Genomic DNA, 14,848 nt, shown 5'->3' with positions numbered 1-14,848 from the left:
CAAGGTTACACTCAGTTTCATAATTGTAACTCAGAGTAGTTGAGGTAAACATATAAGTATTTACAGTATCAGGACAAAGAGCATGGAAAATAAAAATTAGGATACTCTTTTAGACACGAAGAGGCAACACGGACAGATTCAAGTATCTTAAGCTCTATCTTCCTGTTATATTCAACACATTCAAACTCACTGAAAACAATCATTAATATGACATAGTCCTATCATCCAAAATTTATTTGCTCACTTCTGCCGAATCACAAACTCCTTAACTCCTCTCTTCGAGAGGCTGATAAAAATGCTGGAAGTTGATGTCTTTTTCCACTAATGACTGCCTTGATCAAAATGGAAATTGCAGCCTAGGGTTCATCATAAGCTATTTTATTCAAAATATGAATTTCAGTTCCAGTGTAAAGATGTATTTCAACAGCTTCCAAGCTCTAGTTTCTTTTAATATTTTTTCTTTTCCGGAACTAGAAGCAACAAAAGTCCTTAACAATTTTTTTCTACCTAACCTACACATTTTTTCCAAAAATTCTTTTTTCAATCCATATTTGCTTTCTCTCCTTTAATTTCATCCTCTTAGCAAAAGTACCTACCACACCCACTTCTTTCAAAGCATAAGTCATGGAGATGACAGGTGCACCAGGCTTCACTGGAAGTTGTGGCTTAGGAAGAGCTGCTCCAGGCTCTTGTAGCCCATTCACAGGACTATCTTCTGTAGCTTCCACATGAAAAGGCACATTAGGATTCTTGACCCCTTTTGCAATCAGCTGTATAATTTCAATTAAAAAAATTTAAATCAACAAATAACTTCAAGACTTTGCACATTAAACACAGTATTACAATTAGGCTCATGTATTCCTTACGGAAGTACAATAATGCCACACATTTTCATACAAAAGACAACTGCCAACTGCACATGTGAACTACTATCAGTTTATTAGCTTCACATGCTGCTTTTTCCAGTCATAATATTACTAGTTAGACTTGTCACTCTGCAGCATACAGAAGTAAACCAAGATAAAATACACTTTGGTAAGTAACAGACCATTAATAAAGTACTTGTGATCCTAAAAATTCTTAGGTTTGATGTTCTTAAATTCTTCATGCAAGCATACCCTAAGATTCAGCTTCTGAATTCTGCCTGACACAAGACACTCTTTTCAGTTTCAGAAGACTGATTATCTCATCTTGAAGAATCACAGCATAGGATTTTAGTTATAAGAAGACATGGCCCTAAATACTATGACTGCATGTAACAGGATTAACTTCCTTACATGTTCTTCCCAGGCTCTTTTCTCTCTTTCATAAGCTTCCTTTCTCTTTCGCTCTAACTGTTCCTTCAGAACTGCTGCTCGAGCATTTGCTTGGGCCTACAGTAAACAAGTAAAAAAATTACCAACTTAAAATCATTAGCAACCTATTTCATGGAATATTTTAAAAATAAACATTCTTGCATTACTTATCTTCCTTTCTCTCACTTACTACTATATAGACTGTGAAAGGAGGACTGCTTTCTGACAAAATCACCTCACAAGTACAACAACTGATGTTTTATACTGAAATAATGGCAACTCCTCCAAATTTAATTACAGTTCTTGATTTGCATGGTTGTATTTTTAGCGTACATAGCTATCTTAAACAGAGTAATGTAAAATTAGAGTCTCTATTCAAAATTAGCTTTGAAGCCAAATGCATTAATCACAAATTATTAAACATGCAGTTTAAATTTTACCAACTTACTCAAACACAAAAAGCTTCAGTTGCTGTTTCACCTCCAGTTTTTGGGTTAGGCATAAGATTAGCTTGTTTTTACATTGCTCTTTGCAGATGATGGGGGAAAAAATCATAACATAGACAAGAGTAATACTTGCTATGTACAGAATGGTAGAAATAGTTATTGATATAAGAACACCAGATGGAATAAAGTTACAAGCACTGGATTTCTGTGAAATGGTTTTAAATGTACTTCATCACAGGGTTATATAGCTCACCTTCCAATCCACATGTAGGCCATATAAAGAGTCTTGCCTTCCATTATTCTTTAAGTAAAATAAAGTTGTTGTTTCTTAGGGTACATCTTTCTTTCCCTTTCAGTCTCCAAATGCTATTTTAGTTCTACCAAACTCCCTTTAGGACTAAAGATATCCTAGAGATAAATCTCAAAGGCAGGGATAGGGAAAATCCTCGACTTACAAGGATAGACTATGCTATGTCTCAGCGTATTTTAAAATTACTGAGATAAAACAGCTGAACAGAGTTGTTTTCTCAATATAGTTTAGAAAAGCCCGTCTTGTAGTGGATATATAACAAACTATTGACAGCAAAATGAAATGTAAGAAAATTCACGAGATCCAAAACAAATCTGAAAACAGTAACTTCCACCTCCTCACGTTCCACAATTACCTTCTGCGTTTCTATCTTTTTGCGTTTCAGTTCTGCTTCCTCACTTGATTCTTGTCCATCAGAACTGGTAGCTTCATTCTGCAAAGTAAGAGTCCTCAGAAAATTATCATAGTTCATGTATTTAAGAGCTGAGTGATGTGACGTGATTACTCAGATCATTTAAATTAACTGTATGACTAACATGGGTCATAATTTCACCAGGGATCTCCTCACTTAAATGCAATGTCTATTTGGATAGAACTTTGTCTTTCAGATTGGTGGGGTTTTATCTATTTGTTTTTCGGGGAGAATTGGTAATGTGCTTCTTCTTGCAAGGAAAGTGATCTAACAGTGCTGGGCTCTCACCTGCCACCCCTCGTCACTCTTGCATGTTCTGCAGGTGAGGTATCCAAGAAAGGTTTGATGCTCTAGCATTTCAGTTTTGTTCACTGCAGGTGCTTAAAAAAACCATGGAATGGGTGAGGGGGGGAAATGGTAACAAGTCAGAATATGTAAGGTCTACCTCTGAAATCTGTTTCCAATCTCTCTTACTTCTTCCAATGGCTTCTGCATATTCCTATTTAGAGACTGTTAGTCTGACAGTACCATGCAACAAGGTTCTGATAGGAGCTTTTTATTGTTCATGACCAACTTGTGCAGACTTTTTATTTAAAATAAACTTACTTAGAAAGCCTAATGTGACAAAACAGAACAAGAATTTTAGGTAATTTTTTAAGTGAAAATTGAAAAACTAAGATCATGCTCACATCGGTTTCAGACAGATAACAGAAAAGAAAGATGACTGGAAAGAACACTGGAGACAGAAAACCTCATGAAAATAATTTGGCACTCTTCATAGGCAAAGGAATGAATATTCATGTATTTTATATGAAATAAGATTTTATACAGTAGCAGCAATTGATATAAAATTGTCAATCAACAATAGGAAATAAACATATCTGTGACAAGATTTGGTCTGAGATGATGTTACTCTAGAAGTGAGCCTCCCCATTGAAGTTTGCATCCACAGGTCATCAAGAAAAAAACAGCCTCCTAAACTTGGTCTCTGAATGCTGAAAATGAGTTTATGCCTCTTTCCTGGAAAGATATTAAGCTGTTCTCTGTTCCTTTGTAGCTGGCATACCTCCTGGGTCATACACCTTCCCCAGGTAAGGTACAGCCACAGGAAATGAAGTTAGTTTCCTGATAGGCTTAATAAGCCATACAGGAACATAAGGAATGTCATGGTCACAGTAACAGTACTTTTGTTTGATTTTACTAGCACAAGCTGATTTGGCCTCCAGACAAAGAGCTTTCTGGAGAGTACCTTTACTGCTACAGTTAACCACACTGAAAGTGGAGAGTGGGTGCTCTTGATTTTGAGAGGAAGTGTTGCAGCTGCTTGGTGAAAAAACTGAAATAACAGTACAGTAATGGCTCCATACTGGTAACATTTTAGCACTGTCCTTGGTATTCTAAGAGTACTCATGATCATGACAGTGTAAGATTTTGTAAGGCTGTGCATGGAGACTACTAATCCCACTGCAGCAGTTTCGAAGCTTGTCCAAAACAGCAGAGCAGCCACAGAGTGAAATTAGCACCAAATGCAATTAACATAGCATGGCCTTCTGGTGCTCAGTGTTACAATGTGACTCAGAGCTAGTGATGAACTTCACTGACCAGCTCCTACAGTGACTTCGTAGACTTACAAGACACTGATTTTCCTCATGCTCCTTAAGACATAGGAGAACAGCCCATGTTGGTCCTCTGCCAGACACAGAATCTAGCACATCTTACTAAAACTTGCATAGTCTTCTTAGGTAGAAACATACATAATTTCTTGTCTTGGATCATTCATTTTAGATATAGAGGGGCATAGGTTCCTCTTCAATAAGCTAAAGAAGTTTTTGTACTTCAATCAAAAGATTGAATTTGCTTCTCTTGTGTCTCACCAGTGAGATGCAATTAAGGTTAAAGAAAATAAAACAATTCAAAAGTCATTAATACGGAAAAAAAAATACAGTATTTTAGCATAACAAAAAAAATTCCAAATCAAAATCTACAGCAACGTGGAACTCTCTTTAGCTACAATATTGATCCAAAGAAACTGAGTGGCACTGAGAATGCTCATCTTGTATGTTCACTCACTATACATAAGACGCATGAAAGCACTTAAAACAGGTGCTTGAAGTGGATGGGTGGGGCAGGAATGTTCATCTAGTTTTAAATCACACTGTATAATGTGAATTTATAAGCAGGTAATGACTTGAGGAAGCCTAAACACTCTATTAAGACAAGTGGACAGGAAGGGGAAAAACAAACAGGAATACAAGATCACACAGCAGGTTAATGAAAAGATGGAAACAAACTCCGGACCATTTTTACTACACAGATTGTCTCTCAAATGAAACTTTTTTTAAAACAAATACATGGATTGCTTCCAAGTGTGCCTTGGATTATTCATTTGACATCTTAATAAGTTTTTGTTCTGAATCTACTTTATGAACATATTATTTTGGTTTTCTTGTATAACGAATATATTTTTGAAAACTGATGTTTGAAAAAAATCACATTAATTAAACCGAGCTCATGTCAGAAATTTCTAACTTTAATAAACAACTACAGAATGTATGAAAAGCATCGCTTCATACTTATTCTGTGTGAGTACTGTTAAAAAGTGAATTCTGGAGAAAATCCTATAAACAAAAGCAAATAAATGTGCTAGTGCTTGAGAAATTTATATAGAAAATTCAGAAATTCAGATGCAAACTTATGCTGCCTTGTTTTTAAGACATTGATAGTTAACAGGCACTGAAGCTGCACTCTTAGCACTGAAATAATAAATAGATTTTGCATATTCTGGATGAGATGAAAAGAACTAACTGTGGAACAGAATTAAACGTCTAAAATATATGTCTATATATAAAACTGCTTAGAACAGAAGTCTTCCTGCAGGGATAAAAGAATACATCCCATTGCCAACTTTGATTAGTATTTCAGATTATTTTCCAACCAACCTTCTCTCCACGAAGTTTTGCTCTAATCTGTTGACGTTCATTAAAGTTTTGTAGCCGGATCTGTCTCAATCTTGCCAAGTATTCCTAAGGCAAAGAAATGAAGTAAGTTTCAGCTATACGGAAACTATCTCCAGTATGGTTAACTTAAAATACATCAGATTCCACAAAAAAATAAGATGAGTGAACCAACCCCCACTACTGCTATCACCATATTAGCATTTACTAATCTCCAGAAAAAACTCTCATGTAAGGAAAATAAAGAAAATCAGAATGTACGTTCCCTGTATTAACATATCACTACATTTTATATCATTGAAGGCTAGGAAAGGTTGTATTTGTCACAACATGATTAAGATAAAACAGTCACATCTATATGTACGCATATTCAAGAACCTTTCTGAGACAGACTAATGCAAACAACTATTATTTTGATTGTTTAAAAAACCGAAACAATCAAACACACCCAAACTTCAGAACTTTATACAGTAAATTACTTTCTAGGAATTTAGAAAGCCCTTTAATTTTGTTTCACAGATGGAACCATGCAGGGAAACTGGGCACAGTGAGGGTCAAAATAGTGCTATTTGTGTGATGAGCAAAGTGGCAAACATGCGGCAAGCATACCTCTTCCTCCTTGTTTCTGGATTTCCTTCCTCTTGCAGAAACAGGCCTGCCTCCATAGGTATCTGCCACGTTTTGCAGTGTACCCTGTTTGCCATTTAATGGTATCAAATTTAAGGTGGCTGGGGCAGTGAAATTATCTGCTTTATCCAATAACTGTTCACTTATAAGAAACCAAATCCATGAACGATCTGCAGATGTTCTGGAGTTAACTGATAATGCCTTTTCATTTACATGACACATATGACAGCATTAACCAAAAATCCTGAGTAGCCAAAGAGAGAGACTAGAGCTTTAAGAATATAGTTACCTTCCCCTGCAATTCTGATCTTCCCATGCTACGTTAGAAAACCTAAATTGTGATGTGCATGAGTTTTTCTGTGTCTGGATTATATACATACAAATGGTGGCACAGGGTTGGGATTTCTGCCACTGTTGAGACAAGCCTAAAATAAAGAGTGGAATCTTTATATGTTCTTAGATGAAGCTTTTTTCACAATGATGCTTTTTTTTTAAACATATTACAAGTTGCAAACTCAAAAATCTAATAAAGCACTTAAATACACCCATTACATCTAACAAGCTGTGTTGAATGCCTAGTACACATGCAGTGTATAGTCTTGGTTCATGTGATGTACTCTGCAACCTAACTGTCACCCAAAGATTTCAACCTTTAAGGAAGTTCTATACAAAACAGTACAAGAATCATTGAACTCCAGGTTTCCTGCTTGGATTAACAACAAAAACACCTGAGTTATTTTGTTCATTATATGCCATAAACCTTTGCTGAAGGGGTTAAAAAAATCCTTGAGTTGCTAGCTCAACATACAATAAAGACAGTAAGAATATCAGGATATCAGGAGAAAATTTTTTACAGAGAGAGTAATCAGGCATTGGAATGGGCTGCCCAGAGAGGTGGTGGATTCACCATCCCTGGAGATTTTTAAACGCAGATTGGACGTGGCACTGAGTGCCATGATCTAGTAAATGGACTGGATTTGGACCAAGGGTTGGACTCGATGATCTCGGAGGTCTTTTCCAACCCAATCGATTCTATGATTCTATGATTCTATGAATACACGTGATAGATCTTCTGCCTATAAAATGCCAGGGCTTTAGCTTTCTCCAGCTTAAATGTAAAGAACCATAGGAAAGTAAATATTCCAGTTAAGTTATTGATAGGGAGAACTGAATCCAAATGAATCAACAGTTCAAGGAAAAGAACAGCACACGTACTACTTTGGTTAAGTGACTGGGGGATCAGATAACAAATCAAAGGAACCATCTTGTGGATAAGAAGTTCCTATACATTCATGAGGGCTCCATGCATGCTGCTTTCAGTTTAAGCATTAAGTCATACAAAACAGAAAGGAATATTTTTCATATTCACCTTTTCAGAAAATATTTATTTTTATTTTTAACTTTTTAATGCATGTTCTCGAGCTTTGCAAAAGCTTACTGGCACTATTCAAGGAATTTCATTGTTCTTTGTTCTATTTTCATTACTAATGGAGATTTATATCACCACTCTTGGACAAGAAAGAGACTGGAAGCAAGATTTTTGAGAACTGATTTTCTTTCTGTAGATTGTTAATTTTTACTCATCTGCCTACATTAATATTTTCAAAGACCAGGACTCATGTTTTGCAATGCCACACAGCTACAGTGAAGTAGCAAATTAGGTCAGCAGCTGTTTTACAAAAGAGATGTCTGAAAGCATCATCAACTCAACTACTGAATCAAGCTTTAGACTCTCAGTTGAAAATTAAAATTGACAGCAGTTATATTTAAACAGAAGCTGGGTAAATCAGTGCCACTCATTTGCCTTACAAGTCTTTATACGACAAAAGGCTGCCTATCAGCTGATGATTTCTCCTCTCAGATCAACATTGTCCAAACAACAGTCCCATCCCTATATGAGAAAAACTGCCAGCTAATCAAATTATTTTCCTGCACAAATAAAAGGAAGTTGTTGAGAACTTCTGCCTTCAATGGTGAGTCCAGTGCATGGATTTGGTACCTTGGCTTGAAGTTGTCAGTCTTAAACATCTGGGAGTTACTTTTTTAACTGTTCAGTAACCTCTCAGTTTTACTACAGGAGCCATCTAAGAATAAAATGTTTGGGCTCAGTTGAACTCACTAGAGAAAACTGAGAAAAGTTAACCTGAATACTTGGGTATCCTGCACTAACTGATCACATTTATATCAATGCCAGTGAAGTCAAGCACAAAATAGAAGCAGGTATTACTAAGGACTTGTCCAAGAAGAAACAGTCTTAACAAGAATTATTCATTTTTTCAAAATTATTTATTGGTCTTTAAGGTTTTAAAAATAGAACCATAGTTTTAGAGAGGAAGATTCCTAATTTAAAACATATATACTAATCTAAGGATACTTCACCATCAAAGCAGTGAATCAAAGTCTCTAAGAATTGCTTACTGTAAGTGAAATAATCTCTGACATTCAGACCTGGCTGTAAATCATAACCTGATTATCAGGTATAACTCAGGAGATGCGCTTATATATATATATATATATATATATACATATATATATATATATATAAAAAAAATCTGCAGTTGTCTCATCTCACTGCAACTTCAGAACACTCAGCTTAATTTCAGCAGCTGACAGAGATATTGTCACTAGATTGTATATGAATAGTGTGGAAAAGCATTCAAAACAAAAAACTCTCCATGTTATGAAAACACAAAATTCAACCACACAAAGTCCTAGTGCAGATGAATAATTTCCAATATATGTTTTAAACTTCCAAAAGGAATACTGAATTTAGAACCATAAGCATCTTGTGACACTATCTACTACTTAATCCCTGAAGAAGAAAGGTTTTATAAAGGTCAACGTTGACAAATATGGATGACTTTATAACACCTTTTCAATCAGCAGAATGTATTTTCCTAAAATACACTACTTTGTCTGATCAGTAGCTGTATCAGTTTAATTAAACTTCATTTTACATTCAAGCTACTGTGTAACACATGAAGTTTAATTTTAACCAAGAGTCTAAAGCTATGAACAGAAAAAATGTAAATGAAGTTAGACACATGCAAACAAAGGTATTTTCCTCTGCTTATAAGTTTACAGTAATGAGAAATATATTGCACAGTTATTTTACTATTTGCACAAATTTACAATTGCACAAAACATTTACTAAAATTAGCAACAAAATGCAGAAAACTTACCTCCCATTCTCCTCTTTTTAATACTTAAGGAAATTATTTAGTCAGCATTTCATGGATTATGATGCTACTTCAAAGACTCTTAAAGCATGCTGAAACACTAATATACATAGGAAGACCAGATTTCATACCATGTGTCCCTGAGCTCGGGCTTTGTTCTCCATGGCTTCTCTCTTTCGTTGCCAGAATTCTTCGACTTGCTTTGCTCTATCTGTAGCTATCCATCCTTTTTGCCTGAGTAATTTCAACACAGCAAGATGAAAGTGTCTGAAATATGACACTCTGAACACACCCCCAATTTATTCTATCTAGAACACACACAGAAAAAAAAGCAACTTTCTACGAGAAAGGCATCTTCAAAAAATGCCTTTCATCGGCCAAAATACAAGTCAGACCGCCACACAATGGAGTGTTGGTAAGTTAGAAGAACAACTATAAAAAATAAAACCAAGCCACTGTTTTCCTTCAAAATACTTGTCATCAAAACAAAAATGAACATCAAAACGTAATCCTGGTGTGTTTAATTCTGAAAGTGCCTCAGCTTGTTTCATTATTGTTATAATTCGTGAAAAAGAAGACTCCTTCAAGGTTTCCCTTCAGACATGAGCAAGAACTCACACACGAGCCAATCAGGAAGGTCAATACTGCAACAGCCTTTCAAGATTGTCCTATGTTTGGAGTAAGAGCTTTTACCACTTAGATAGTTAGTATGGTGCTACTATTCTCAGTGTTCTGGCAACTCCCTTTGGGGAATCTTGGGAGATCTTTCGTTTGTTTTCAAAGGTAGGAATTTTCCTACCTTAGAATCAGCCATAACAAGAAGGTTGGTTTTTGACAAGTTCCACTCCAGGTCAGGGACCTGCTTGGGTACAAGGTGGCTGTGTTTAAGTTACCATAACTGAGCATCCAGCAAGTCTATGAGTACATGCATAGTATCGTTTTGTAAAGAAACCAGTTTCTGACAAATTGGTTAGAAGCGGACTCAGAGGAAGTTTTGTATTAAAAAAAAAAAAAACAATCCTGAGAAATGGTGTAAAATATTCTAACAAATGGTAAAATGATGTGGCCTTTCTGAGGTTCCCCTGGGCTCCTTTAAGTGAGGAGCATTGGGTGTTCAGAAACAGGCAGGAACAACTTGGAATAAACCGATAGCAACAATACATCAGGCTGAGTCAGTTAAAGAAAGAGTAGTTTTGCAATACAGGAAGCTATTGCTACCGATTCATAAATTATTACACATTAATTAAAATCCTTGCATTCTAATTTTTCTTCCCCCTACCCCCAAGTAACAAGGAAATGAAAATTCGTCCATGTGCTACAATTCACTAAAAGGAAGACAGAGACAAAACTACTTTAATACAATAAAACAAATACTGCAGCTGCTCTGAAAAGGCAAGACAATCCATACAGGTGTTACTGATCAAGAATCAAACAACTGACAATCTTTGTATACACATACCTGACTCACTACAAGATATTCACTCGAGCTTTTAATTATGTATGAACTCGGTGGATAGTGAAATCTGTCCAGAATCCTGTCATGCAGTGGAAGTTTGTCACACAGCATGAAGCTTAGAGTGTTGGAGGAGAAGTGCTTCCCAAGCAAAACCAAACAAAGCCAAACCTATTTCTCTCAAACCAAATTCACAGGAAAAACTTATTTCAACTACATTTTATGATGGTTTTTCCCACTCTAAAGCTGTGTGACTTGTTTCACTAAACATTTAACCTAGAAGCTGCACTTCTGTCCAAAAGACAATTTTTAAAGATTGTTGATGCTGAATATACTTAGCTTTACATTAGTGGTAGTGTAATCAGAAAGACTGCAACTTGAAGATTTCTCAACTTCTTTAATATATGCTCTAAATTACCTCTCTGTAACATAGTTATTATTTAAATTCTTCATTTGAGCTAAACATCATGAATATTTATTTTGCATCCAGCTGAAAGAATAAAGTGTAGGACAGAAATACTGCTAGACTAGCTATCATAATAGAATTGCTTCTAGAAAATAAAATACAAATTCTTAACACATTTAAAATGCTAATAAACAGCATCTCAATTTAAGGCTAAAGGTAATCCAGTTTATAAACAGAAAAAAACCCAATCTCTCTCTGTTCCGAAATTTCTACACAGTATTTTCATTGAGTGCTTCCAAATTCATGTATTTAAGAAATACTGAATTGGTTTCTCTTCCTGATCGACATGTTATTCATAATTCGCAGCCCTCTGCTATAGTTTCTCTCGATTTTAATACATTTTAAAAAGTTTACCCGGGTGTAAACAAGTATCATTAATATTGTCAAATGTACGAGGCAAACTGTTTCCTAATCTAGACAAGATTTGGGGATTGTGCATTTGTGCAAAGTATTGAGAATAAATAGAGGAGTATGGAAATACATATATTTAATTTACATTAAATTAAATTACATTACATTAAAATACAGCTGGCAAAATACACCTTCCAGTATTAGGTTGTGCCAGGAAGAATTTTAATTAGCTTAAATTACTATAGAGAAAATAAAATATACCTCGTAGTTTTCAAAATTGTACCATCATTGTTAAACATGTTATGTTATTGCCGCAAATTTTAAAATAGTAAAGAATCTGTATAAGTAAATATATATTATATTAGAACATAAAACTGAATAAAATTAGTTAGAAGAACAAACGTTTTCTTTGGTCCTTTCCTTTTCCTCACATTAACTCCATGTATTTCTTCCTCCGTGGCATGGCTCTGCGGAGGTTCAAATAATGCAGGAGAAAATTTGTCCTTCTAGGAAGTTTAGTTAATAATGCTCATGTACTAAACTTCCAGAAAAACAATATTCTCCCATTCACTGGTCACAACTGCAAACACAGTTCTTTGGGCAATATTAACAGATATAAAGGAGAGCAAAGAAGTTTTGAAAAGGTATTTGAAAGAGTGAAATCATCAAAAAAAAAATCAATACTTGTTTACAATCCTTTCATAGATAAAAATACTCAGTTTAGAGTAATTAGAATTAGATATTCTAATTTGATATCAGAATATCGAATTATAACCATTGTAACATCTGGCATTCACATCGCAATGAAGAAAGCCCCTAGAAGTTTTCCACTGATCGGTAAACAAGAGGTAACAATTCTGCGATCATTCTAGACACTTTCCTATGCTACAGTGTCAAACTCTCGGGTGAAGAGAAGGCAGGAGGAGTGAGATGACAGCAGAAGGAAGCATCTTGTCAGGTAATGCAAAAAGCAGAACTATGAAAAAAGCAAAGGAGGAGGCTTATGTTGTTATCTGCAACCACATTAAGCCAAGAATTTTGTCTGAAATCTAGTTTAGCTACATTTTCTTCGTAAACCATTTTTTCCACTATTGTAGAAGCCAAGGTCTCCATTGGTTCTAAGAGAGTTGTGGTCTGTGAGGGACTAACACACAAACAGACAGCACATGGATAAAAGTGATTTTGAGACATGTCCAACTACTAAATGAAACCAGACAGAACAAGAATCTAACATGTAAGGACAGATTTATGGATTAGCATAGTCCAACCTGTTTGCACTGGCTTGTTTAGACACCTCCTTCAATCTTTTCACTTTTTTCCTAACTGCACCAAGATCAGGTAAATGGTGATGACCTGCAGGTCCCCTAGGAACTCCTGGACGTGTTCCAGGTGGAATTCCTCTGTAGATAAATACGTACAGTGACTTTCATTACTTTCATCTAAAGCAGACCACATGTAACTTCTAATGGAAGGTAGCCATACCTTTCAAGAACTTCTCGGTCTTGTAGTTTTGCCCTCAATTTGGCTTCCCTCTCTTCAGCTACTCTAACGTTTTCCTTTTGCTGTTGCATCTGGTCAAAAATAGCGTGATAGTGTTCATAGTGTCCTCTGGAAGACACAGGCAAAGGACCAACACCACCTCCGCCAACATAATACGGTGCCTGGAAACCAAAAAGGGTAGGGGGAAATCTCAAATACTGTTTTGAAGAAGCCCTTCCAATTTTCACTTCTTGAGCAGAATAACAGCATTAACATATTCTGCAGCAATTCTGAATTGGTCCTAGTTTTAACCCAGCCATGCCCCTATTTTAACAAACTACAAGATAGATGAATTAAAAGCTTATTTTTCTGTTAGCAGTCCAGAATAAAACACCATTTAACTTTCCTCTAATAACAGTCTAGTTAAACATGAGACATCTGTCACACATTTTGGAAGTCACTGATAACAAATCCATTGAAATGTAAACAGAGATAATTTTACATGGCAAAAATCAAACTTTCAGCACAAAAAGCAATACAATAGCAACTGAAGTAGATTTATTTGAGTCCCCTTGCTACCAACCAATTCATCACCAAAATTAAGATGTTTCCCTACTAAAGCTCAGATCATGAGAATATCTACCACAAGCTATGCTTTATGTGAATTATCCCTGTCATTCTCAAAGAATCAGAATTCCTGCAGAATCCTTGTGTGAAAATAATGAAAAAAAAAACATTTCGAGCAGCTGTGTAGAGTAGTAGCCAAGGATGGATGCAGAAAACGTGAAAGGCAAAACAAGGTTAAGGTTGTCAGCACATGCATAAAAATGTTCCCTTTACACCTGGCAGAAGCAATCAAATAGCCCATGGTAGTGAATCTACGGAATTTGTTTTAACAATAGAGTCAATCTTCCTTCCAGAGTGCTCTGAATTATTTTAAATAAATTCAAACAGGTGAGTGCAGATATGACAGGTTTAATATTGCCTATTTAGAAGTTCTTGAAGAGACTATATCTGACAATGGAATTAATCTCACATTCTGAGTTTCAGTTGCTCAATGCCCATCAACAGCTTCCCATAATCCAGATGATAAAGTACTAAATCAAGGATTTATCCAGGCATTCAAATATGTAGGTATACTGTTCATCTGAATAAAAATAACTAGACAAGATTATAGTTTCTGCAAATAGAAGGAAAAGTCTTGCTTTAGATACTATTCAAGATTTCACCTATCATTATTAGAGTTAGTTTTCAAAATCTAAAGAAATATCATGATCAATATCTGGGCAAATGCTATGAAGCAGGTGCTCATCAACAGTCTGCAGAACAGTTCCAGCCCCCACTAAAACCACAAACCCAAAGCCAAATCCTTGTCACCTCTTTCCCTACTTGCCCTCAGAAACAGTTGCCAGCAACCAAACCAAAAAGATAACAGGACAGAATCATGCAGTGCATGACCGTGCTGTGCCTTCATAAGATGCTATTTGGCTTGTGTCACTGGAAAGCTTGAGCCATGCTATTCAACAGTATTATCAGGGAGTTGCTGGATACGCTGCCCTCATGCTGGAGAAAGGAAAAGGATAATTAACTCAAGAATAACAGAATATGGAAACCTGGAGTGATGGTAAACAGTAAGATTTGTACTAAACAAACTTCTCCAATTTGGAGAAGACATTTCAATTATTTTTTCTGCCTGTCTGCCATGTTTTTCACCAGAGGCACTTAGTGAAAACAGGCACAGGCACTGGACCTCAGTTTCCCTTGGTAACTGAGAATACTGATAACATGCAGCTGTAGCTATAATAGAACACTTTGTATGTTTGCAGTAGAACTCTCAAAGTTTATCAGAAATATTGCGTTCAGGAATATATGTATC

At 35.7% G+C, this 14,848-nt stretch overlaps 1 protein-coding gene across 2 annotated transcripts in view; it reads right to left on the bottom strand.

Moving 5' to 3' along the window:
* NEK1 (NIMA related kinase 1) overlaps positions 1-14,848 on the bottom strand; it is a 46,950-nt gene that overhangs the window by 13,976 nt on the left and 18,126 nt on the right. Inside the window, exons 15-22 of one of the 2 annotated variants that reach the window (XM_039380445.1) lie at positions 12,976-13,154; positions 12,762-12,893; positions 9,355-9,457; positions 6,027-6,110; positions 5,403-5,486; positions 2,407-2,484; positions 1,278-1,373; positions 597-770 (exon numbers count right to left, since the gene is read on the bottom strand). In XM_039380445.1, the coding sequence (XP_039236379.1) occupies positions 597-770; positions 1,278-1,373; positions 2,407-2,484; positions 5,403-5,486; positions 6,027-6,110; positions 9,355-9,457; positions 12,762-12,893; positions 12,976-13,154 (930 nt within the window). The other variant, XM_039380446.1, reaches the window with a different exon arrangement.

Source organism: Pipra filicauda, unplaced genomic scaffold, assembly GCF_003945595.2.
Source record: "Pipra filicauda isolate LSUMZ 115617 unplaced genomic scaffold, ASM394559v2 scaffold196_size3971931_pilon, whole genome shotgun sequence".
NCBI classification, from domain to species: Eukaryota; Metazoa; Chordata; class Aves; order Passeriformes; family Pipridae; genus Pipra; species Pipra filicauda.
Note: the sequence above shows the minus strand (reverse complement) of the source record. Positions and strands in the feature narration are given on the sequence as shown.